The sequence below is a fragment of the Amblyomma americanum genome, chromosome 2 (assembly GCF_052857255.1).
Source record: "Amblyomma americanum isolate KBUSLIRL-KWMA chromosome 2, ASM5285725v1, whole genome shotgun sequence".
NCBI lineage: Eukaryota > Metazoa > Arthropoda > Arachnida > Ixodida > Ixodidae > Amblyomma > Amblyomma americanum.
Genome location: NC_135498.1, coordinates 56,000,819 through 56,026,794, shown reverse-complemented (window position 1 = coordinate 56,026,794; position 25,976 = coordinate 56,000,819). Strand labels below are relative to the sequence as shown.

General features: G+C 45.4%; 1 protein-coding gene across 1 annotated transcript in view; it reads right to left on the bottom strand.

The window, feature by feature from the left end:
- Positions 1–2,194: 2,194 nt before the first annotated feature.
- Positions 2,195–25,976, bottom strand: part of LOC144121287 (transducin-like enhancer protein 4) — a 46,122-nt gene continuing 22,340 nt past the window's right edge. Inside the window, exons 8-20 of the mRNA XM_077654408.1 lie at positions 24,214–24,306; positions 23,141–23,194; positions 21,085–21,328; positions 19,246–19,385; positions 17,256–17,320; positions 15,559–15,739; positions 11,596–11,664; positions 10,436–10,537; positions 7,429–7,574; positions 6,386–6,497; positions 4,490–4,572; positions 3,550–3,730; positions 2,195–3,402 (exon numbers count right to left, since the gene is read on the bottom strand). Coding sequence (XP_077510534.1) covers positions 3,295–3,402; positions 3,550–3,730; positions 4,490–4,572; positions 6,386–6,497; positions 7,429–7,574; positions 10,436–10,537; positions 11,596–11,664; positions 15,559–15,739; positions 17,256–17,320; positions 19,246–19,385; positions 21,085–21,328; positions 23,141–23,194; positions 24,214–24,306 — 1,578 coding nt within the window. The 3' untranslated portion in view covers positions 2,195–3,294. The remainder of the gene's footprint in view (positions 3,403–3,549; positions 3,731–4,489; positions 4,573–6,385; positions 6,498–7,428; positions 7,575–10,435; positions 10,538–11,595; positions 11,665–15,558; positions 15,740–17,255; positions 17,321–19,245; positions 19,386–21,084; positions 21,329–23,140; positions 23,195–24,213; positions 24,307–25,976) is intronic.

Below are 25,976 nucleotides of genomic sequence, written 5' to 3'. Positions count from 1 at the left end.
TCATATACTATCACGTAGGCACGGGAGACTTCGGCTCTGACACACTACGCCGGGAATTCCGCAGAGCCTACCCGATACAGATATTGTGAAACCAAAGGCGCATTGCTTTTAGCTCGACAACTCAGATGAGCAGATGTATCTACGCGCGTTCGACTACAGAGCAGGCGACTGGCAAAAGCTCGTTTCAAACATCGAAAACGATAAAGGAAATTCCGCTCTTCAGCACGTTTTTTTTTTCCCCTGAGCTCCTGGGCATGCTGGCGCGTAACCCCTACGCTGTAACATGGGGCTAACTGCGCGGGGTTTTCTTTGTGCCCGCCGAGTACGCGGCCACCGCTTCACAGAACTGGAGCTCCCCGTCGTCATCCTGTCGCCGTCTTGTAAAAGCCAGCCCGCGGACCGCAAAGCTAAACCGGCTCCCCAGGCTGCCGAAGAACTACCTCCCCACGCTGAAGAGTTTTTCAAAAATGCCAGGGCGAGCAGCGCACAACACAGGAGCAGGAACCCGCCGCTGTTCCGCGGTTGCTAGCGCGCCCCCATCACCTCCTTGGGAAGGAAAGGCAAAGGAGGGGAACGCAGGGAGGGAAGAAGCGCACGACACTCCGCGTGTTCTTTCTTCTATGCTCCCAGGCTACAAGGCCGAGCTAGCGGAGGCCAGAGGCCTGGGGTCGCCCAGGCGCCGCAAGTTGCGTTCCCCCCTCCCCACCACTACTTCCCTACAGCCATCACTGGGCGAACACTTCGGCGAGAGCTCCCAGAAGGAGAGGCGCCTAGGGCGAAGAAGCACAGTACATGCCGCAGCGGCGGCGAAAAGGGCGGGCGCTTCTCCGGAGCGAGTCGCAAGGGGGAGGTGCGGGGGAGGCGACTGGCGCGTCACGTTACGCCCCGCTCCGCAAAGCAGTCATCGATTTCCCTTCCCGCCGGTTCTTGTTGACGTCTCCGCGGCTGTCCCCCCCCGGCTTTCTTCCCCCGGCCTGGCGCTATTTGCCCGTCTCCTTTGTCGCCTTTTAGTGCTGCTGCTCCGCTGGCCGGGCGTCTCCCCCACATCGCTTTTACTGCCGAGAGAAGTGGGATCTCCACCCCTTATCCCCCTCCTGACCGGTCGACAAGAAAACGGGAAGGCGCGCGCGGCAGGGGAGAAGGGAGCCCAAAATAACGTAGCCAAAGCACCAGAGGAACAGCCAAAGCGGAAAGAAGAAAGGCGGATGAAAATGGGATAGGCCGGGCGGCGCGGGAAGCACATAAATTGGGAATGAGGAAAGAAGGGAGAGCGCCAATGCGATTAGAGACGGCGCTGCGACGGGGGAGCTGCGGGTGGCGGTGGAGGAGCGGAATTTTCTCTACTCGGCGAGCAGCAGCTAGGGACGAAAATTAAGCGGCGGAATTGGACGGCGCTATATGCTCACAGCGAGGGAATACGCTAGCGGGATCCGAGGCTCGGAACGAGGCACCATAACGTTATCACGTTCTCCTGCTACTCTAGGCAGCTGCACATACCCCCCCCCCCCCCCTCCACACTCTCATTTTTCTTTTGGGGATACTTGGAAGTTTTGTACTGCTGCAAGGCGCGAAACGAGATCTCCCTCCAGCACACAACTGTGGGCCGCCAGAGGCACGAGATTATTCAAGGGACTGTGGAAAAATTGACTCGCCAGACACTGGGTCGGTTAGCTAAGGCATGTGGCATATGTGGCTATGACGTTGCAACCCATCAAACCAAAAATCCAAAAAAGAAGATATGTAAAGAATTGGTCATAATTTACTTAAGTAGACTGATGGATAATGCTTCTGAATATAAATCTCAATCTGGCAGAAATCTGTGCTCACTACATGATAGAAGTGATGCATAACTCAACTGCCAATTACTGCAATTACAAGGAGGGCTTTACTAGCACGTTAAATGCATTTAGTGCTTCTGACACAGGTGGTACTATGCATGTACTGATCACACCACCTCTTTAAATGCTGACACAGAGTTGTGGTATATAAAAAAAGATGAAGTGGCTTACAGCCATGTTCTAAACTCTGGTCCAATTCCCATTCATTGCCAGTAGCTTCAAGCCGATTGACTGTTTACGTTGCATGTAAAGGCTGGCAGTAATCTGTTAAATCTGCCGTTCGCCTAAAGTTATGAGATCGGCCCTATATACAGGACCTCCATACGTGTCTTGGCACATGTTTACTGCACGGCATCTAGTGGGAGGGGGCATTTAACGGAACAGTTTATTGTACTAAGATGACAAGGCTGGCACCGGCCAGCGTGGCTTTGTACACAAGGGCGGCCGACCAGGCACAACACAGTCCAACTGCACAGCCTCGGGAAGGCCAGCCCATCGAATGCAGCACTGCAGTGTGGCAAATACACCTCACTTGCACAAAATGTTGGCAGCAAAATGGAATGTTTCCTGAGCTCAATAAGGTCAGAGGGCTACGGGAAAGTTTTATGCATAGCTATGAGACCAGAGGCATGTCGTCCTTGGGAGGCCTGCAAAGCAGCACAGAGACGGCCTACAGTGGTGATGGCAATGCTCAGTATCCTTTCCTTCAAAGGGTTGTTTGCCCTTTAGGGTGGCGTAACAAGGAGAGTGAGACAGAATCAATGCATAACAAGGAGATTCACTGAGCTTGCACTTACACTTAATTTAAAAAAAAAAAGCAAAGATGACCAAAACATGTGGATGTGTGCACATATTCACCCAGCCACTCCATTGTGAGATAACGGAATACTAGCAGTGAGGCTCTCTCTTTTACAGAGCATTCACTCGCTGTAGTCACCAGAATGTTCTTGCACACACCCTCTTGCCTGTTGGTTTGTATTTTGGCATGGCGTGTACCAACGGGGTGCTTCAATGACAAACTTGTAACAAGATCCTGATGGCACTCAGTTTGTGCGTTCCCGGTGATGTGGGTGCAACAGGTGAATGTTCAGATAGAGAGGCACAGGCATGCTGTCAGAGTCCTGTGCACAATGCCCACCCTTTGGAACCAAGGCAGGACTGCTTGCTGTCATCGCGGGGACACTTGGTAAAGCTAAGACAGGTCACAACTGCTGGCCAATCAGCACGTAGCACCGGGTAAGCAGCTTACACACTACACGGCTGACACATCAGCAGAAGTCGTCAAACTGGAAGTCCTTGGTATGTGACGTCTTGAATCTGAACCACCAGTCCAGCTTGTCAGAAGCATATCTCAGTCACATACAAAAGTTATGCTCATAAACAACCAAATCGATGCACACGTGCACAACCACAAGCAGATGATGATTTCTGGCTGGCAGACAAACTTCAGTCCAGCTTAGTAGATCACTTCGTACACAGTGGCCTTCTTGTCTCCTGAGCCGGTGACGATGTACTTGTCGTCGGAGGAGATGTCGCAGCTCAGCACTGATGAAGACTCCTTGGACTGGAGACAAGTGCATGTGGGGGAAAGAGAGACACAAAGGCCAGAGTGAGAACTGTGGTGGGAGTAACCCAGCAGGAAGTCAAGAGACAATTTTATAACAGCAGTTAGCATCACTACATTATCTGGTTAATCACTGCGGGCTTATACCTGGAAGATGGAGGCTCCATAGGGTGTCCTCCAAGCATTGAGCAGGTTGTCCTTGCCCGTGGAGACGAACCACTTCCCACACGAGGCAAATTTCAGTGACAGCACACAGCTCTCGTGAAGGTGCAACTGGTACTTGTCTGGCTTGCTGCAGTGCAGAACCTCCACATTGCTGCTCTCCATCCTGCACCAAGTGGCAAAAGCAAGGAATCGAGTTCAGCCCCCTACACTACCCTCGACAGCCGGGAAGAAAGCACAATTCTCCAATTGTGCAGTGCTCTACAAATTGCCCTTGCTGGCCTGGAAGCAACTCAAATGCCATGCAAACTCAGCTGATATTTGTTACTTGCGTATGCAAGTTTTTCGTTTCAGTGCTGAGACAGTGAGGCCGCTCTTCACTATTTATGATCAAAAGTGACAAACATGCTTTCCGTTTAAAATATGGGAAACAAAGATCTCAAGAAAATGTGCATCCTGCCCTCAGAAATCCAGCTACAACAACACTGAGGAAGCCCGGGACCCTTAGGGACGTTTCTAGAAGCCAGCATGTGTGTGTGATTGCTCTTTTGCACCTTACTGAAAAAACAGAAACCCAGAAAAACCAAGAAAGCAGACACAGTGACACTGAGCTAAGAAGTACACAAACTTGTCTGCGGGTCTGGGTGGATATGGGAATGAGTGATGCTAGCATGCAAGCATCTTTTTTTTTGCTTACATTTATTTTAAGTCACTTGTTAGTGCTAGCAATGCTGCAGCTACTAATTTGGATACCCCTGTCAACCGTTAGTCTCAAGCGATGACAGTTGGCTGCCAGCCTCAGTTTTCACCACAGCTAGTTTCACAGACATAGATTGCAGGATCAAATTTTATACGAAAAACAAATAGTTACAGCTACAACCTCAGGTCATTGTAAGAGTTCTTGTAACAGTGGAGTACCGCTTACCCAACAGCTAGCCATTCTCCAGTGGGACAATAGCCCAAAGAGAAGATCTGCGAGGTGAAGTCGTGCTGCTGTAACTGCCGCCCCTGCATTCACAACATCCAACAAAAATATGTCAGTGTACAGAAAAGACAGCCTTTTAAAAGGGCTGTATAGCAGTGCTATTTTATGCTGAGCTCAGAATGTTCTTCGAGCGAAACCAACATACTTAACTGAATACTTTTTTTTTTTTGAATAGATCAATCAAAACACAGTCTTCAATGACACAACACTCATTTGCCAAAACAAACTCAAAGGGGCCCATGTGCTATGCAATGTTAGTGCATAAAGGAGAACCCCAGGTGGTCAAAATTATTCCAAAGCCCTCCAGTGCGTTGTCTCTTCGGCTCTCGCGCATTTTTGTACATTAACGCTGTCCACATAAGGTAAAATGCGAACCCAAAGCGACCAAACCTTCTACACAGTCTTTGCGTGACAAATGAAATGATGGAATCCATTATAATTTTACTCCCATGAAAGACTGCAATGACCAACTGCTACTGAAAAACAAAGGATCTACTGTGAACCAACAGCACTGACTCAGTCTGCGTTACCATAGTGCACCAGGTTTAGACGACCGTAAGTCGACCTATTTTTTTCTATTTACAAATCCAAAATGGCGGGATCGACTTACAATAGAAGCAAACCCTGGCACCATAAATAAAGCCAAGACAAAAGAAATATCAGAGGTGCTACAATGTAATTGCAGTTTTATGTTTGCTTTTTGTGACCCTAACCAGTATCATTCGGCTATTCTACGCACTTGTTCGTAAGGCTTTTTCTTTTTTTTTTCTATTTTTAACTGCGTACTCGGCATTCATGGGAGTGTTGATAGTTCATGGAAGGGCCGCTGCTCCAATCGCGGCGGCACCGCTAGCAACCATAGCACCACCTCTTGGAACGGCAGCACATCTGGGGAGTGTCGGTAGCTGATGGAAGAGCCGAAGCCGCTCATGCATAGTTCCTCTCTGGCTGTTTGACACATTTGGCTTGACTGCTGACCCTGTTTTACCAGTTTTTAACGTAGTGCTTCGACAATCGTCATTTGTGCTCCGGGGCCTTTGTTAGCGTTTGGGGCTTGTTCACGGCTACATTCAAGATGGCCGTCATTCTTTACGCCAAAGAAATGAACAACTGTGCGCCAGGCCGCAAGTTCGATGTTTTGGAACAGGCGATGCAAGTGTGGTGGCTGCAGCAAGGAAAAATTTTCAGCCGTTCCATGTGATGTCGTGGTGCGGTTGTTTTTAAAGTACAGGATTTCGCAGGCCGCCGCCGCAATGTGGTTGTTTGCGAAGTGGGGTATTTCGCTAGATGATGACATTAGAACGACGTGCTGAAGGACCATGGCAGTGATGATGATGGCAGCACTAGTGAGGACGATGGTGCAAGTGTGGACAAGTAGTCCAGCGACACGTTTTCATTTTGGAAGACGCCCGCGGGGACGCACTTCTTTTTTTCCCCCCCGGTATATGGTATGGGGAGATCGACTTACAATCGTGTAAATACGGTACTACCACTAAAACCAGTTATCACAATAGTGCACTTTTATTTTGACAACATCTGAAATTTTGCACGTAGTCAGAAAAAACTAAAATAATGAAGTGAAACTCTCCTCCTACTGTTGGCTGACTATAGCGACAACTTGAGCATGTTAGATAGGCTTTAGACTATCTAATCTTAGTTGAATATATAAAACGAACATTACAACTACACCAAGGCAAACTACACGACAAAGTCCCTGCACAAAGAATGTCTCCTAACACAGAACACCAAGGAAAGTTTCCTTCACTGCACCGAAAAGGCACTGCAGACTAAAGCAGGCTGTGTTCAAGTCCCGATAGCCAGAAATCCAGTTCCCACCTCTCGGAGATCCCAGGAGCGCACAGTGTTGTCCAGGCCACCTGTCCAGAGTTTGGTGCCGTCGCTTGAGATGTCGATGCAGCTTGCACCATCTGTGTGGCCCTGGAACTGCCTGCATGTTGGATGGGGAAGAGGGACAGGAAGGTGTTCCTCACTGGATGGAAATTTTTTTTGACAGTGAACTGTGCTGTTAATGTGAATGCTACGTACAAAGGAATAGATTTATTCAATGTTGAATTGTACAAAAACATAAACTAGCCAGCTCGCCTAAGCCTGGTGGCTTGTGTATGTGACTGGGCAGGCTGGAGAGGGTTGTACACTGAGCAAGCATAAATCCACCGATAAGTAAGGAGAAAAATGTGCAGTGCTAATCTTTCATATGTATCATCTGGAGTATCCTGCCATGCATGGCTTGGCAAACCACTTCACCATGCATTAACAGTCTCTCTCTTTAGGCAGTTAGTTGATGACAGCTAAAGATGGCTTAACTGACAAGTTGACAGATGCAGTGCACTGTGTTCGCACAAGAAACACACAGCTTTTATGAATAGTCACAGTCTACTGTAATGTGACAAACGAAGTGACTTCAATAATAACATTTAGTAATGCAAATGTTTCTACCTCCAGATGAGTGCCAATAAAAGGCACTTCTTGCCGTATATACATCCTTTGATGGTAAAATCCAGGAGCTCACAAATTTTCAGCACTCAGAGATTTTAAAAATCATACTGATAAGATGATGATTTGATTTAGTTACGCAAAGGCAGCTTTGCCAATGAGCACCATCATCAGGCTCAAACCACCAGGACACCGCTGCAGTACGCACAAATAGTAATGCCACTTTTCACTATTTTCATTGCTAGCTGTTACTAGTCTCTTGTAATGGTATAAAGTCTTGTCGAATAACAATGTTTGCTACCAAGTTATTATACAACATAGAGCACTCTGCCAGTCCGAAAATTACGCATCTGGGTATGCTAGCCAAAGCTGAGCAGTGTTCTGCAGCCTTCGGCACCAGCAGCTGAAAAGGGTGAGCGGCCTACCTGACAAGTGTTTGGTTGTGTAAGTCCCAGACGGCGATGTTTCCATCTGAACAGCAGCTGAAGCACACCTTGGAGTCAGGACTTATTGCCAGGGCATAGCACGCTGGGGCATTCGAAGTCAGCTCTGCCTTGATTCGTGGGGTTGGCTGCATGAATGTGCATTCTATGCTCAGGTACTGAACACGCTAATCACTGTTGACTCTTGACACAAACAAAAGACAATAAAGCGAGGATTATTAACTAGCAATCCTTTAATGCATAGCAGACACAGAAAAAGATAAGAAGACAGAGACAATACCGACCATTAACCAGTCTTATACCTGTAGCGCAGTTTTGTGCAAATTACTGAATGAAAGCTATTACCGCTAGTAAACGATAAGAAGAAACAAACAACAGATAACAAGATAAACAATTATAACTAAAAGATCACCAATGCATGGAAAAAGATGAGCAGACAAAGATAATAAAGAATTCTGACAGTACAGATGAAGTTTTTTGATACAAGTTTTCAGCGAGGCTTCGCTTACTCTTAGTGAATGACAGAAACATCTCATTCAGGGCGTGCATTCATGAATGTGCAGCAAAAAGACATTGTTTTAATCCATCCGCAACCTGTTTTCCCAAAGGAAATATAAAAAAAATAGTGTTGCAAGAGCCGCACCCAACCTTTCCAGGATGGATAGCCTTCAAAATGTATGTGCACAGGAGCCTCCAAACACCATCCAAGGATGGCGCGCGAGGCCACGGGGCATCATCGCCATCGGCATCAACTTTTTTCTTCCTCCGCGAATTCCAGCTATCCACATATGCATCAGTATCGCTAGCTCCAGCTTTTAGAGCGAGAGCTCTATTTCATGACCAAGGCTGCAAAAGCCAGGCCATCGCTGACTTGACTTTGAATAAATGAATGAAATAAATATTGCTGTAATTGGGATTTGAACCTAAGGTGGCGCGAACAGATCAGGTTCACTGGCTACTGCATGAGAGCATTATGCTATCACCGCAGCCGATCACGCCTCGTGCTAAACTGCAACACACTCTCATGCTGTGCACTGCACATTGTCGCCTTCATCAATTTCTATCTGCAGCTCAAACAGATCAGATCAGCTTAGCCTCGATCAGAGCTTAACCTGAGTCTAATATCGTCGACAGATGTGCCGATGGCCTAGCAAAGCAATACCATGACCCAATCAGGCTAAACACATGCTTTCACATGTCTACTCGGTTTAGCTACGTTAAAAACCCTATCATTTTTTGTGGCTGTCAACTGGACGTGCATTGTGGCTTTATTGTGTTTGCTTTTTTTTTTGCATGATGGGCAGGCAAGCACCTTAATAGCTACACGGCTGGCTTTAAATTGAAACTTGTAGAGTTTGCTTCCGAACATGGCAAGCATGCAGCAGGCAGAAAATTCGACGTGGACAAGAAGTGTGTTCGACGATGGTGCAACCAAAAGGATGCACCGAGGAACACAAGCTGCAAAAAGCTCGGTTTCTGAGCCAAGCCATGCATGAGGGCACCATTCACGACTCTGCTGGGCTGTATCTTGTCCTTGCAGAACTCCGTGCCTACGGGCATTGTATTCTGCAATTTCAAGGTGACCAGGATCTTGAACAGTTTGGACAGTACTGCAGACAACTTCTTGTGAGATGACCATGCAGCAGAGCTCAACACCAGCTCGGAGTCTAAAAACTTGGCGAGTGACGATGATTAAACATAGAATAACTGCCACTTAATCCCAATTGGTGCGTTGTTTTTAAAAGAAAAAAATTATTAGACGTCTCGTACATGAGTCGCACCCCGAAAATTGGCAATGGAATCTGGAAAAAAAGTGCTACCCTCGCATGCATTTATACGGTATCATCCTTTTCGATAGTTCCCAGGTCACAGGGCTTTCTCCTGGGCCTTTCAGTGCAGCTCAAATAGCAACACCAATGCTGCAAATCTTGGAGGACAAGAAGAACTTTTCACTGCCATGGATGCCAACTAAACCTGGGGACAACTTTCTGTGTACTACAGTAGAGACTACGAGTGTGAGCCATCAGCTTCGAGACCTCTGCTGTCAGATCGTGAGCAGATGAAAACAGTACGCTGTGTGGAAGTAGTCACCTCATGTTTGCATCTTCTACTGCAGCACCAGAGAAAGTTGTATGTTAGTACATAGAGCCCTGCTAAATGGGCCAGCACCAAATGCAGTGGCCTGGAAACATTCAGAAAGGTTGGTATTTATTTATGAAGGAAGTTAAGGCTGTGAAGTTTGGTATTTACGAAGTACTGTCTGCACAGACCACAACCGTTAACATATAGTGTCATGCTGTACCGAGAGCAAAGAAACCAAAAGGAGAATCAACCATGCCCTAAGGAAACGAGCGGCCGCCAGGTGCAATACTGGCAATTCACAGACAACACCAACTCCGAGAACAGGGCATAAGCAATGATAATTTAGTGCCTGCGGGTGTCCGGTATCACAGTGAAGGCCGCGTGCAATGGTGGCTCCTGGTGACGGCAACTAAAAGCATCTAACGCAGCGCTTTGCTCTCAGAACGGTAGTGATATAACCCACCAGAAGGGTCTGAAGCGCGCACATTCTCAGAACACTAACTGAATGTCCAGTAGCAATTATATTAACATGGCAAAAGACGTGATAATAGTGTAGGGTTAGCTCTATTTTTGACCACCACATGCTGCCAATTAGGAATGCAGCGAGGGCATTCTTCTTTTTATTGTTAATGAGAGCACTATCGGTAGGGTTCTGGGAACCTCGATTTAAAGAAAGTAACGGAGGCAGCAAGCAGTGTGTCTGCTGCCAGCATGTGTATCTATAAGCTGCTCTGAATGTCCCTATCACCACCATGCCAAACGTAAAGCACTGGAATTTCCATTAGGCATCCCACATCCTTTCATTCATTTGATCGGAGAGTGAGCGGCTATGCATTCCGGCCTTTCCAAAAATTTCACTGACCCACTGCCTTGAGCACCACAAGTGAACAGAGCCCAAGTGACTTACTGCTGCTAAATCCCAGATAGAGATGGTGCTCGCTTCCCCACCAACAATGAGTGTCCGCCCGTCGGGAAGCAGCTTGCAGGAGCGAATGTAGTTGTCCCTTTGCTGCAACGAAGTTTGAAATATTGGCATGAGCACCTCGCAAAATCTCACAAAGAGAATTGCGAAGATTCATCAAGGGTGGAACCCTATAAAACAGCGATGACACACTGCCTCGGCCATCCTGGATGGACTGTAGTAACAAAACATGTAGCATGTTAGGTAAGCAACTTTCATCTTACTTCCACGAAAGCTAAACAGCCTACAGTTACTTAAGCTAAAAACATAGCCAGTCAAGCCTCCCAACCTTGCTTAATTTAGGCTTATAGATTCATGCAACAAGGTCCCAGCTTTCTCGAGTACAGCTCTTTTTCTTTCAAACTTCTTCACAGACAATATCACTTTGATGGGCCTTAAAAGGATGCCAAAAGGGGATGGAAAGGAGGGTTTCGTGATGACACAAATTTTAAAAATGACCTGGACACAGTGTGCTATATATATATATATATATATATATATATATATATATATAAGCTGGTCCTCCAGCCGAAACGTCGTGAATTAAATCCTGTTATGTTTCTTCAACCTTTGATATATATATATATATATATATATATATATATACTACACACATGGCTGGTGGCGGTGCTGACTTACCGAAAGAGCAAGGCCTCACATTGTTTATACTCTGCATCATTGTAGGGCAGCAGGACGCATTCATGAGGAATGCGCGGTTTTGTACAGTTTGTCGCATTTTACCCGGTGACACCAAGGGCAAAACGGTCCAGGGGGGCAATGTGAACTATTTCGGCTAAGAATAATAGTGCAAAATAAATAAGGTTGTACAGTTGAACCTCGTTATAACGAGGTTCAACAGTACTTTCTTTGTTTTCGTACTCAAGTTGACTTCATTTGGATCACACAAACTTTGGATGATATGAATATTTCACATGCTCCCAGGGAATCTGCGTCAGATTCTAGTGTACCATGTTTAGATAACTGCTACACAACTTCTATTCACAACAGAGTTTTAGTAAACCAGAAAACAACATAAATGTCAAAGACAGGACCACAAAACTCCTTCTGTGAGCTGCCTGTGAAAGCTTGCTTTTGAAGTCACTCACCAAGCAGTCCAGCTGGGAGACAGGAGTCTTAGTGGCTGGTTGGCTGATGTCCCAGACTTTGACACAGCCCTGTGAACAACATTATCAAACTTCAATTGGGCATCAGCTAAAAGCAGAGTAAAGCTTAGCCCCCTAGCAGACCAGGGACCCCTATAGCTTTTTCCCTGAACCAAAGCATGCAGAGGTATCTTTCAACAAACAAACTACATGTGACCTGGCATTGGTCGGCGACACTTTCGTTTAGGAATATCCATATGAATCCACAACACTCTGTGCGAACTATGGGATTATAATGCGCACCCAAATTACGCAACCGGAAAAAAAAAAAGCCCCAAGCCCGCTTCCAGCGTGCATGCAATTTCTGCGGAAGAAAACTGTGCAAACGTTTTTACATTTTCAGGAGGAAACAGGCTGTTTATTCTCCTGAACTTATTCACTTGCTCTCGGACAGCTCCTTATCACTCTCTGACCACATCTCGTGTTCAGTGCTGGCCATAGCATTAGAAATTCCGCAGCTCTGGAATGCCTTCACGACCATAAAAGATGAAATCCCAAGCCAAGCTTCGGCCATCCACTTGGCCATTTCCTCGATTAAGACACACTTCAGCCTATTGCTGGCTGTAAATGTGTGGCAGCCATTCATCAGCCACTCACTGTAGAGTGCCCGAATGAGGTCCTTCATGGGTTTGTTGATGCACACATCCAGTGACTGTAATTGCAAAGTCATTCCACCCGCTATCACCACAAGGTCCATGTTGCAAGCTTGGCTTTGACAGGCTGGTCTAGGTGGCACTAGAAGGTGCCCACAACAAGCATGGAGCGGAACCCCAAGCTAGCGCCTGGCCTCTTGCGCCGTACACAGTCTGTCCAGTCAATGATGAGGTCTGTGTCCATCGAACCCTTCTCGTTGGCGTGCACTATAATGCCTCGCGGAAAGTTCACAAACTTGGGGAGCATCTTGCGCTTGAATACATGGAAAGGAGCCAACTTGCCACTATCTGCTGTACAGGCCGGCATCGCGGTTACCCGGGTCTTCTCGTTGCCTGATGTAAGCACGTGAACTTGTTTTGCACCCATCAACCTTACCGTGGTACTGGTGGGCATATTGAAATAGACAGGAGTTTGGTCGGCATTGCCGATCTGCCAAAGTTGATATATATGTTGCTGTGTTGCAACGATAGAACGTATCGCCGACATAAGATCAGCTTCTCCTCGAAAACCTCTGGCAGCTTCTGGCACACACCAGTCTGCCTATGAAGCGAAAATCCTTTACGCATCATGAATCTTGTGATCCAATTCCGGCTCACGTTGAATTGGCTTCTTGAGAGGCCTCGATTACTAACAAGCTCAAGGGCCTTCACCTTGAGCACCTAGTGAAGTCAGCCAGCTCATCTTCAAGGTCTGGAAACCTCCCCACTCGCGGACCGTGGTGGCCTTTGCTTGGTGTCTTGCACTCGAACAATGAGTTTTTCAGTCTCTGCCAGTCGTGAACAAAAGTCTCTGGCATGCCAAAATGACAGGCTGCATCCTTATTGCCGGTCTCTTCCGCACATAGAATAAAAATAACTTTACGCTTAAAGCTGTTCTCGTGGCAGACACGATGCGTCTTCGTGGCCAGAGCATTCATTCTCAGACAAGATAGCCTATGGACGGAACAACGACAGCACCGCACTCATTGCAAATGGCTCCTCCAATGCAGAAAGTGACAATGATGATGGTGATGATGCCACACCATATATTGGTGATGGTAATGGACAGCTACGGGACAGTTTCAGTTTTGTACCTGAATCTAACACGCATGCAATTTTAAGAACTATTTTCCCCGAAATAAGGTGCGCGTTGGCATTGGGTAAATACGATATGTCTTGTTTGCAAAGCGAATGCTGTGAGACCTGCACAGCTAGCAAATCAAATCAGCAAAGCACTCCTACCTCGTTTACAAACTTGCAGTTGAGTACACCACCTTGGCAATACGCAATCCAAGGGAATGACAGCAAAGCTGATGTGAAACAGAAGCCTCTAGCAGCGAGAATTCAGCGAAGCATAATGTGGTGGTGCAGTAAAAATATATAATCTCCAGAATTCCTTACGACCCCTCACCACCCTCCATTTTTTCTTATCGCCCATTCATAACTTTGCAAGAAAAAGGCACTGCTGTTTTAAGACCTTTGCATATACAAAGTCACATAATGACAACACACGGCAAGAATTCAAATGCAGCATTTCAAAGGCAGCGGATATGATTGGATGGTGTGTCTTTCTTTGCCAATACAGCTATCGACAGGAATGCGCTCAAGAACTGCAGTAGCCCTCTATCAAACCTTAAGATTACGGCTACAGGTCATCTATTTCTCACAGTCGGCTGTACAAAGCAAAGTTGTTACAGAACTGCAAGATTCAATTGATTATTTTTTTTACAACGATGTTCTTTGAAAACTTAGCCCAAAGAATTACTTAAGATTTCTTTTCTCACCAATAGGTAAACTGTTTTAGGTAATATATATCTTCTTTTCTTTATCAAATATGACAACAGTCTCTTTCCAATGCTTCCTGGAAGCGAAACAACAAAATACACCTTAATATAATAGTAGCTACTATTCCAACTATCCAAAAACTTTCAAGGCTGCTAAAGTGAATTTCGATCATGGTTCCTTGATGCAGAATGAGCAGTGAAAAAATGCAATTAGGAATTTCTGTTGGGCGGATATAAGGAAAACTCCCAGTAAGTACAGGGGAAGTTGCGAGACACAATAATATATTTCATGTGATTTTGGCCAAGCTGGCTTCAGTATGCTGGCTTAAAATGTAGGGTGCGCCATCAGCCAGGTCGAATTGATTTTATGAGTTAAAGGGACTATGCAATAAATTAAGTGAGATTACGTAAAGCAGACGAGAGATAGGCATTTCATCACTCGTCACCCCAACGCAAGAATTTTTAAGATTGCATCAATAACACCGAAGATATAGACGATTAAAAATTACGCTCCCCCTCTCCCCCCTCAACTCGTACAAGCGGGGCACCAGACAAAAAGAAAGCAGCTCTGGGGCTGGCCCCGCCCATGAATACGTCATCCGTTGACGTTCCTTGTGCAACTTCCGGTTGTCGCTCCTAGCACCCCAGCAGCAGCATCGGAGGCGTGATTGCGGTGCGCGTCGGGTTTCTTTGCTTGTCTGTTGTAGTCAGCAGTAATGGACCCATACCTTGAGGTGCGACTGCTCGCTCTTACGGCCGCTATGGGCATCAAACCCTATGCGTTCACGCCGTACTGGCTGAACGCCATCGACAACAGTAGCGACTCGGTGAGCCACTGTGAGTGGCTCCGGAACTCCCGACAGAAGCAGGCGGCAGAGGAAAATTGAAACCGTATGCGTGAAGGCAATGTCCTCGCTCGCGCTTGCCCAAGAGGGCCGCGCGGCGGCACGAGCAGATGATTTTCACGGCTACCTGAAGTGTGTCTGTGACGTCGTGGCTGCTGTGGCTCCAGCGAATGACAGAGTGTGGTGGCCTGGTGATGTCATGGGTATAGTGACGTCTTTTTTCACGATTTTAGTTTCAAAATCGGTCACTACGAGCACACCAATCGGCCCGCGAATTTTTAAAAATTCATAATAAATTGCCGGCTCAGTTCCGAAGACTCACACTTGGTGTGAATGCTTCTCAGCATCATTTCTAAGCATTGAAAGTATTTCCAAGCGACTTTTTACTCATTGCATAGTCCCTTTAAGTAGACTGCATCTATCACAATGGCTAGCACCTGGAACTTGCCCAGTATGACAGCATCATGAATTATGTGAAAAGTTGCATTAAAAAAAAAAAAATGGAGGGGACGCTTAAGCTCCACCTCAAGGATATGACGTTATAGCGTTAATGGCTTAAGCTCATATGTGAGGAATTAGTAATTCTCGACTAATTCTCACAGCAAAGAGGAATGCAGGAGAAATTCTGTGAACAAAAGTGCTTACCTTGCCTCCTGTGTAGACATATTTGGTTGGATTGCTGATGGTGACCGCACAGACGACCTCGCCATGGGCTAGGGTGTTGATCTGTCGTGCGTGACGAGGAATGCCTGCCCCGATCAACGCATCAGGTGGGAATGGCACTGGCTGCATCTGGCCCTCGGCACTCACGTGGAACGAGTAGGCCCTGCATAAAAGAAAGCACATTGGCCATCTTGCGTTTGCATCGACTAAGAATGTCAAGGGAGCGCTGTTAATTTACAAGATGTTTTGTTAAATTCACGTCAACCTTTACCAGCATAAAAGATATTCAAACACATATCAAGTCTCTAGGGGCCTGTGCAAGAGAAGCAGGTGCACATGCTCAGCTACCTGAATCTGTAGGCGAAACAGCAGGTGCATCAAAAATTACACAAAGGAGAACTGCAGAGGATGGAAATGTGAAAGGCTTATAAAAGCAGATAATCCAAACAAGCCAACATTCTTTGATGTGAAGAAACATTGAACTGTAGTCGATGTAATGCTCTGTGGAAATGATTAACTTGTTGAGATGTTAGGGTAAGTAAAAGGAAAGACATCACACTTTGGAACCAAAACCCAGGTCCTCCTCCTGTTGCTCCACTAACAAAGTGTACCTGCAGCTGCCCCCTTCCTTAGGCTTTTGTAGTCGTCATGATAATGTTGGCCAGTGTCACTTTTATTTATTTATCAATACTGCGGAGTCGCCCGACTCCAAGATGGGGTGAGCACAAAATAACAGGAAAATACTTCTACACATATGCATGGCCACCTTCACTTTTTATGGATTGCCCTCAGAGAAAGTGGGCATCCACAAAAAGAGCTCTTTAAAAGTAAATATGAAGATTAATGAAATGAAAAAAGGGAGAGATGGTATGCAATGAACAAAATACTATGAATTAATCACAGTAAATTCTCTTGATGTTCACTTGAGATACCTATGAATGAATCGTTTAACAATGCAAAAAAGCATGCCAGAAGGGTTCAAAAAATGTAAACCCTTTCAAAACTTTGTTAACAGGAGAGATTTAGATATCAGTGAGATGAGCTGATCACTGAAGCAGCAATAGAGGCCAATTCTCTAGTGCTCACAGACGGCTTGCTCTTAGATTATCATTGTTAGATTATTATTAGATTATCGTTAGCACCCATCCTGTCCTCACCTTTTCTGTGTGCTGTATCAATGCAAAGTTCTTCATTCAGCACTGCCACAGCACAAAAAACACAGCCTTTGTAAATTATCAATTTTAATCCAGGCACAAAGGCATTAGCACGCATGCAAAACATAAAATATCATCACAAACCAACATAAACTAAGACCTTGCTAGAGTTAAAGTTGGAGGGAACAGGAAATTTTTCATGACAAAGCTTTATTTTTCCTCCTACCTGCAGATTTACAATCACATATCATTAATGATTTACCTATACGCAAACACAAAAGCACAGAAAACATCCCTTACTCTGTCACAATATCACCTGCAGACAAAGGATTTGCCACTACCAGACTTTGTTTGGGTATACTGCCACCACCAGCTCTGTTTGTGAAGACAAGATAGGATGTTTTACAATTTCAGTCTCCTAAATCCAATGAAAAACACTCAATCTTCGTTTATGGTATATATTCGTATCCTTGTCTCCCTGAAGAAGGATCTGGCACTAATGATCACATTGTGAATGAAACTCACGGTTTTCCTCCTGGTATAGAGCCAAATCCAGGACCACGCATCGAGGGATGTGGCTCATAGCCAACCTGCATCGCGGCATAAAATGAAATTCCACCAAACAGTCACAGGAATATTAGTGGGATTAGAAAAGATGCAGATATGCTGCACTTCACTCTTCTAAATAAAAATGAAGGTTTCTGCATCTTTTTATTACTAAAGTAAAAATGGAGCAAAAAAAAAAACACACAGGTACCAGTATTCAGCATTTCAATCTTAAGGGGGAAACTGGTGTCAAACAATTTTTTTATATATCAAAGTCACAACTGTGAAATTTTCAGGGAACACATGTTTGTGTGTGCTCATTTCAAATATTGTATGTAATTTCATGTAAAACTAGTGCTTGTACACATATGTATCACGTTTTGTATCTTTTTGCCAAGAGCTTTTAAGAAATTTTGCTGCAAGGTATTTGCTAATATGCATGTCATTGCTTTTCTGTAACACCAAAGAATGCGATAAGGGTAAAATTATCATCCCACCTATAATAAAATTTGAGTTATAGGGTTTTTAAGTTGCCACTCCAGAAACAAGAATACAAACTTATCTTACCGTTTCTGAAGAGGCAACTTCAAAACCCTATAACTCGACCTCTGTGATAGGCAGGCTGACAGTTCTGCCCTTATAGCATTCCTTGATGTCAAGACAAACCAATGACATGCATTTCAGCAAATTCCCTGTAGCAAAATTCCTTAAAAGCTTTCACTGAAAAGCTGACAATATATTACATAAGTGCACAAGGAGTTCATTTTTAAGAAATTGACATATTTAAAATCAGCACACAAATATACATGGTCTCTGAAGATTTCAGAATTGTGACTTCATTATAATAAAATGTTTTTTCTAAGACGAGCCTCCGTCCTTAACTGTTAAAAACTGCTTCGAAATGGCTTTGCATTACCAAGGATGTAGATTTTAGCGCACTTAATCTGCTAAACAAGTGTTTGCATCTTAACTGTATCAGTCTGCAGCTTTTGCAATGCTGCCTTCTTTCTAAAACTTATGAAACAAGCTGATGGCACTGAAGACATCTGACCTGACAAAAAGCCTAGGCTACGACAAGAAAAAAATCGCAATGCAACGGTACAAAAACAAACAGTACAATATTGCACAACACTACTTCATGTTATACAGAAAAACCTCAGTATAACAAACATGGATATTAAAAATTATTGCCTATATTGAATTCTTAATAAATATTTTAAGAAACACATGCAATTTCTACTTTATATATTGAATGCAGTTAGCCACAAAACCGGGTATAACAAACTTCCCAGTGCCACGCAGTGCCCGTTCGGATGGCCGGTGGTAGGCTTCACAGCAGTACACAAGTGGCTAGTCGTTGTATGGCAAGTCGTTGTATGGCGTTGTATAGCTCTTTTATTTCGCAATCGCCAATAGTGCCATGAGAAATAGGGCGGCGTCTAGGGTTGGTAGCCCGACAGTCAGCATGCGCTCAAACCTTTCCGACCTGTTGATAACGCCCCGGAAGCAGGTATATGAACAGGTACAGCCTTGCAGTAACTATTGTGTGCTTATGTCGGCTGTCCTGGAGGTGGTGCAGACAAAGATAGATTTCCCTCTAACCTCACCAACAACTGTGACGCGGGGAAGCCACCCTAGCTGGTGCATGGCATAACGGCTTTGTGTGGTGGTGGCGCTAAGGACGGAAGCCAGTCTAACTGGTGCTTGTTCTTTTCTTTTTTTTTTACGGCATCTGGAATCGCAGCTAGCACCTTTGAAAATGACGCTGAAACATCAGAAAAGGTCCCCCATTTCTATAATGAAGATAGCCTGAGTCGCCGCCCCCTCACTGACTAAACTGTGCTGGTCTTGCACGCATTTTTGATGAAATTTTATATCATGAATTTTGGCTATATCAAATTAGCTTATGATTTTTTATCTACTTGCTATAACGAGGCTTGGCTGTACAAATGAAAGGGAGTGCTCTCACCAGTCCTCTCGAGTAAGAGTTGAGCCCTGGTGCAATGCTATTGTGCAGAACGCCTTGCGGATAGGCTGCAGCACTGAGGTCTGCCGGCATGCCGTGGCCACCAGGCGCACCTCCGTGCAGGGGATATGGGTACGGAGGCCCTGCGTAGTGAGGAAGCAACCACATGGCTCAACCTGTGCTTAACTGTACTACCTCTCATGAGAACACACTTTGCCTCATCTGTTGCACTGTTTATTGTTCAGAATGTCAATCACCAACTCATCCAGCAACATGCATTGAAGCAAAATGTGCTACCTTTTATTTTCTCACATTTGCATAAGACGCCAGCTACTCTTACTGAAAATGGAGCTGTTATAAGCTAGAAAAGATAAAAAAAAATGAAATACATCGCCATCAATGACTGTTTTACAACTAAACTTAGATGGAGCAGCGAGGAAAAAATCAATGCTCCTTTTCTGAACTCAATTTCCTCAGCAATAATGCATCTTCCGCTGAACAAACATCAGTATTGCCAGAAAGCTACACAATCGATTTTTAGTAAGAACAAAAATTAGATGGATTTGTTCCCAGCATTCCTAATAGCTGAAAGGGAAGCTGAAATGGTTTTTCGAGATAATTCAAAGGTTCGAATGTATGAAACTTTTAGGTGAAACGCGTCAAGTAGATTCGCACTAGCATTTAAAATGATGACGTAATCGCCGATCAAAACAGCGATGATGTTCAGGCTTCTCCTCACTGTACTGGAGATGTGCCGAGAAACTCGTGACATCATTCTTGCCGAAATTTAAGGTTTCCGCTGCCTTCACCCAAATGCAGCCGTGCGTCATCTGATGCCATCAAATGACGCTTCGTGTACTGCACCTTCGGTGGCATTGGTTTTCTTCCTTCAAGCAACCATTTCATCGCTTTAAACATACCACTGCCGTATATGACGTCATCACTGCGGCCCTTTCCCGAAACTGTGCACTTCGGAGAACCATGAACGCCTACGCGGTTTCAGTTGGCGATTATATTGTTTTGTGGCCCGAAGTCTGGACACTTCCTCCACGTCGTCTTTATGAAGATTATCCGTTGCAATATCATCATTTCAAATACCTCCAAGTTTCATACATTCACTTCTTTAAGTTTGTCAAAATCTAAAACCTCTTCAGGTGCCATTTAAGTTTGGGCCATGAAAAGACATGAGCACGGCAGATCTGGCACAAGCTCCAGACGGCAAAACAGTATATAAAATACTTAACAGGCTAAACAACACAAGTACAGATGAAATATCTGTGAGAAAGTGATTTTAGTAACTGTTTAGAAATCAGTTCAAATGACAAAAATTAGAAGATTTGACAATTTGCCATTACTGAGGATCACATCGACAACCTCTGCCAGTCACATGTGGCACCCAACTGACTGAGCTATTCTGCAGTAGTTCAACTGATTCCCCTCATGAAGGTATTTGTTAACAAAGATGCACAACCTTACTTTAAATGTCTTAGCCTGTCCGGCTCTTTACCGGCACTGCATTCAGTATGTGGCAATAGTAATGAATGCGGTGATGGTAGGGAGTGTACAACCTAGTATCAGGTGCCACTTGTTCTAAATATCGCTACGTTCAGTGATATGTTGTGGCAGTAAGGAACAGCAAACAATCTTACTTTGGAAATATTAGGTATCACTGCTCCTTACAACCGCTTCACATCCATTACGACCTTTCAGTCAGTAGGGGACACACCGAGTGAGGCACCTGGCTTGTTACGCAGCTCCAGTAAGTGCACATTTAGCTCAGCACAGCACATGCTCTGGCAAGGCAGGTACCAAGTACAGCAGCCAATTAGAACGGTTGCATACCAAGGGCAGCAGCCTTGGCTCCCTTGTGGGACGAGGAGGGGGCAGCACCAGTGGGCGTGGCTGCCTTGGGAGTAGGTGTACCACCACCCTTGTCACCGCCCCCTTCCTTGTGCTTGGAGGAGGATGGCGTGCTGGAGTTGGAGGAGACGCTCGAATGGGGAGACCCGTGGGGCTCCTTCTTGAGGCCCTTGTCAGTGCCATTTTCTCTTGGCGACAGTGCCCCATTGGGTGCTCCCACAGAATCCTGCACGTCATCCCAACATCAGACATTGCTGGATACTTTATTTCGAAGAAACAACACAAAATATCCCCGCATTTTGATAGAGGCAAAACAAAACAGCTCTCTTGTGCTGTGCAATGGCAGTGCACATTAAATAATCCCAGGAAGCCCAGATTGATCTATAGCCCTTTATTACTGAGACCTCTCATTGTTTCCGTGCAGCGCTGGGACATTAAACTACACATCACATACCAAAATGTATCAACACAACATATTGCTGTATTCTCATATTCTGCAAGAAACAGGTAGATATTCAAGTTACAGCAGTTTCAGTCAGACTGACGATGACATTTTAGAACCAGGTGAAAAGTTAGAAGCTACCCAGCAGTCTTAAGTAAATCGTAAAATGTGGGTTAACGTACCAAAGCAACACCTGGGCTATGAGGGATGCCGCACTGGAGAGCTCTGGATTACTTTAGACCGCCTGGGATTTTTTAATGAGTGCTGACATTGCGCAGCACACAGGCGCTTTTTAATTTCACCTCCATTGAAACATGGTCGCCGCGACCAGGACTGAAGCCGGGTCCTCTGATTCAGTAGCTGAGCATCCTAACCACTGAGCCATTGTGGCGGCTCCAGCCTTAACGCTTTGCGATGACTAGTTGGGCTCCTCTTGATAACGCAACGAGATCGTTCTGGTCTGCTGTTGGGAAGCTTTTTCCACGGTTGAATTGCACTTGTTTTCCTCACTATGCATGATGTGCCATCTCTTTAACTACACACTGCCAAAATTTCGTTTAAAAGACTTGGGCACATAAAGAAACACCAAAAATAAACATTCAGCGAGTTGTTCTTGCAGAGATGTTTTCTACTGTGGGGTCCAAGATTGGCGAAATGGTTTCGGATCGGAACGAACACAAAGTGGGTAAATGTTTTAGAACTCAAAGGGTTATTAAGGTTGAAGATGCCACTTTACCCACTTGCTAAAATCGGACACTTTAGTGAGCAATTTTTCACCTTCCTGTAGCTGCAGCAGTCTTCTTTTTAAAGAAATATTTTGTCCCACAGATGAACAGAAATACCAAATGTGAATCTTTTGATCATTTAAAAACACAAGGGCTGCACTATGGTTGGCACGCTGACCTTGGAATCGCAACATGATGACTTGGGAACCTAACAAGCCTCAGTTTATTATCAGACACACAAATTTTGAGGCCCACTCTTGGGAGCTCAATTCATTTAATTTCAGTCAATGTTTAGCTCAAACACTTCTCAAATGTAGACATCTCACATGTTCTATTTCTTTATCAATGCACTTTCTAGTAACTTCTAGTAGCGGACTTTCAACCAATTCCACCAATGCAGTTGTCAGCAGTCCCAATTAGTGAGTTTACATGGCGAGCAGTGGGTTTTCCTATTTACTACAAACAAACACCATTGATCAAAAGGCACTACATATAGTTTCACTCAATAAAACTAAATGGGATTTTGAAGTTTGCACACCCACTCACTTGGGCGGATTTAAGGGAATGGCGGCAGAAATGGTCGGCCCCCCCCTCCCTGAGAGAAATTTCACATAGGAGAACCTTGCCCACAAAAGTCGAGACATACAGGGCTCGGACGGGACCACCACCTCCAAAAGTGAGCTACAAATCTGCCCCTGCACCCACTGTATGTAAGCGATGCTCATGTACAAATTCTTACTGCTAGCAACCAAGAATAGGAGCTTCTGAAGCTTTCGCAGTTAGAACTGGAGGAACTTTTTTGTAAGCATGTGCATTCCACGAGCACGATGCTTGAAATGAAAATAGTCACCCAGCAAGCAAAAGCATTCACCTCATTGGCAACGTCAACCACCAGCTCTTGGTCACTCTTCTCCCCATCACTATCCTGAAAGAAAAAAAATTGATTAAAAAATCGGCACTGTCACCGGGTTCCCAATTAACACATGCGCACCAATGGCAGCACATTTTCTATTACTAGTAATAAATGCACATTCATGAAATCTTTCCTTTCATTAATAAAAGACGTGCAGTGGCAATTCAATACAACCACTTCACCACACACAAAAAAAGTAGCTAGTAACGTGATGCCTCACGTTACTGAAAAATGTTAACATAAGTATGTTGCCTGTTACAGTTCCCAAATGGTAACAAGCACAAGTTACCGAAAAAAGGAACCCGTTACTTGTAACGCGTTACCGCCAAAACTGCTCCCTACATGGCGCCACACCCACATTTCCAACAAAAAGCCAGCGGAACAGTGCAATAGACACATGAACAGACTCGAGACTGTCTTTTTCCCAGTACATGAGCATCCTGCAAGAATCATAGTGTAGCTTCACATTCCAGTTGCTTTTCGCATCAGTCTGCACTCATCTGTAAGGTACTGTGAATATGTGGCAGTCCTTGTGGTCCAGCACACAGCTCAAAATGCTGCTCCGATGTCCATGCTAATGCCAAGCTCAACTGCTACAGGAATGTGCTTAATGCTGCCAGATCCTGATCACGTTTACTATAATTAGCAGCAGCGACGACTGCACCTAACCTTCTACCCACGCCGCCATGTCCACAGTGTATGTTACTGAAAAACTACACACGCTTCATCCCACTACACACACCCACTTCATCTCCTTACACCTACTTCTCGCCACACCTACTTCACTTCACTTATTTTTTGTGAGCTGTATATTTTGCGAATTTGGTTGAAGGTGCATTTTAAAAAAAATTCCTGGCCGCTAAATTTTGCGAAGCAGGGGGGACAACAGGCCCCTTAGTTCTGCCCTCTTCCTTGCCCTCTGGTGGCGCTGGTAGACGGGATACTGACGCAGCGCAGGAGAAGCGCTACTTTGTCATTTGGCCTTCACCATCTTTGAGTAATACTGCAGTCCAGTGGAAGTATATCCTTGCCTTGTCCTCTTTCTTGCGCTTCTTGAGGTCATGGTCAATGTCTGGAGACCGGCCTCGAAACTTTTCCCTCTCTCCTGGTGAAATGGAGTTCCTCTGCAAGTGAAACAAATTAGAACATGTGAACCTGAACTGACAAACAAAAATATAAGCTTTGCGTACAAAACACAAGCACTTGAAAAGCAAAGACAAACGTTCACTTAATTGTACAAAAGATAGTGTGCGTTCACATTCTGGTTCTTCTACTACAAATTCATGGTCTTTCTACTTACTGATTCACTAGACATTTTATTTTCTCGCATTTGCAGAACTCGAACAAAAATATAAAAGGTAATGTATGTGAATGTTTCAACACTTCTGATAAGCTGCCATACGACTTCACATCCATGAATGTATTTTCCTTGCATGATTCTAATCGTATCACCAAGTCACTAACACAGGCATGTAGCCAGGATGTTTTTTCAGGAGGGGCACAAGGTAATACCTTGTATCAACGGGGGGGAAAGGGGAATATGCACCTGCAACGGCATTTAGAAGCATTTCAAATAAAGTTGGTTCCATTCTACAACAACATTTATAAGGACCACATAGAAGCCACAAAAGGCTGGGGTTCACATGAAACTTGGGTGCCAAAAATAAACATGCAATACAAGGTAAATAATGCTCCCAATGAAGTGATTTGATCTTGCTATGCAAAACTAAGAGGTATTTGGCCAGGTATTTTAATTGACAATAAGAAATCTTCCGTCGGTTTTTAATGCCCAAGTCTGCCAATATGTTCACGAAGTAAAACCAACTGAAACACAGCAATACTGTTAGGAGATAAAACCCATTCAGGCAGAAAATCATACAGGTGCCTTAATTGCTTACCACACCATGACAGCTTCCCAGCCTGCTACATTGTTTTCAACCCCAATATTTCTGCTGACTCATTGGTATGTCACCATCAGTTCAACAGAATTCAAGACATGCTGTAGATGTGCACCTGCAGGATCCTCCACTAGAGGGCTACTCCCCATGTGGGCTTTCAGACCCCAGTCCTTTCCCTGTCCCTACCTCCTGTTTTGTAAAAGAACCCAGAAAAATGGGAAAGCAAAAGGAGGGGGGGGGGGGGGGTGGCTCTACTACTTTCCCACTCACAAAACATGAGCCAATAAACCAGGCACACCTAAGACCCCTTTTAGGGGTTTGGAAAAGGGGAAAAAAAAATAAGTGAAACACCAACCCCAGAATCCAGTTCCCCCTCCCCAAGGCTATAAGCCACCCTCCAACTAAAGCATACTGCCCCACAGAAGGGTGGGTGGCGTTCAGACAGGAAATGTGAGGAGGCCAGGCGGGTTTCTCAGCAGCCACATAAAGAAGTGCCTTCGCCGTTATGCCCCCCCTTGGAATTCCCTCCCATGAAACCGCGACTCGTTACACGGCGCTCTTCCTGGAGTGAGCGCGGGAGAAAAACAGACGTCGCCCTGCGTCTGCAACGGGGAACGTCCTCCGCTACGCTCCTTTGTTGCGAAGAAACTGCCCCGCTGGCTCAGAGGGAAAATAAGGGGGGGGGGGGGGGGACGTACGCAGAAGCGCGCGTCATTCGGGGCGCCTGCCCCTTCCCCCCAATCTTTTGAGCAGGACCCCGCGAGACGACGCAAAGCAATAAAGTGGGCGCCGGTACTACCCCCCGCGCGGCGGACGCCAACCGACACTCGTACGGCACCGCAAATTGCCGGCCGCCGCGGCATGCTGCTCCCCTTCTCGAGCTTTGGGTATTTTTT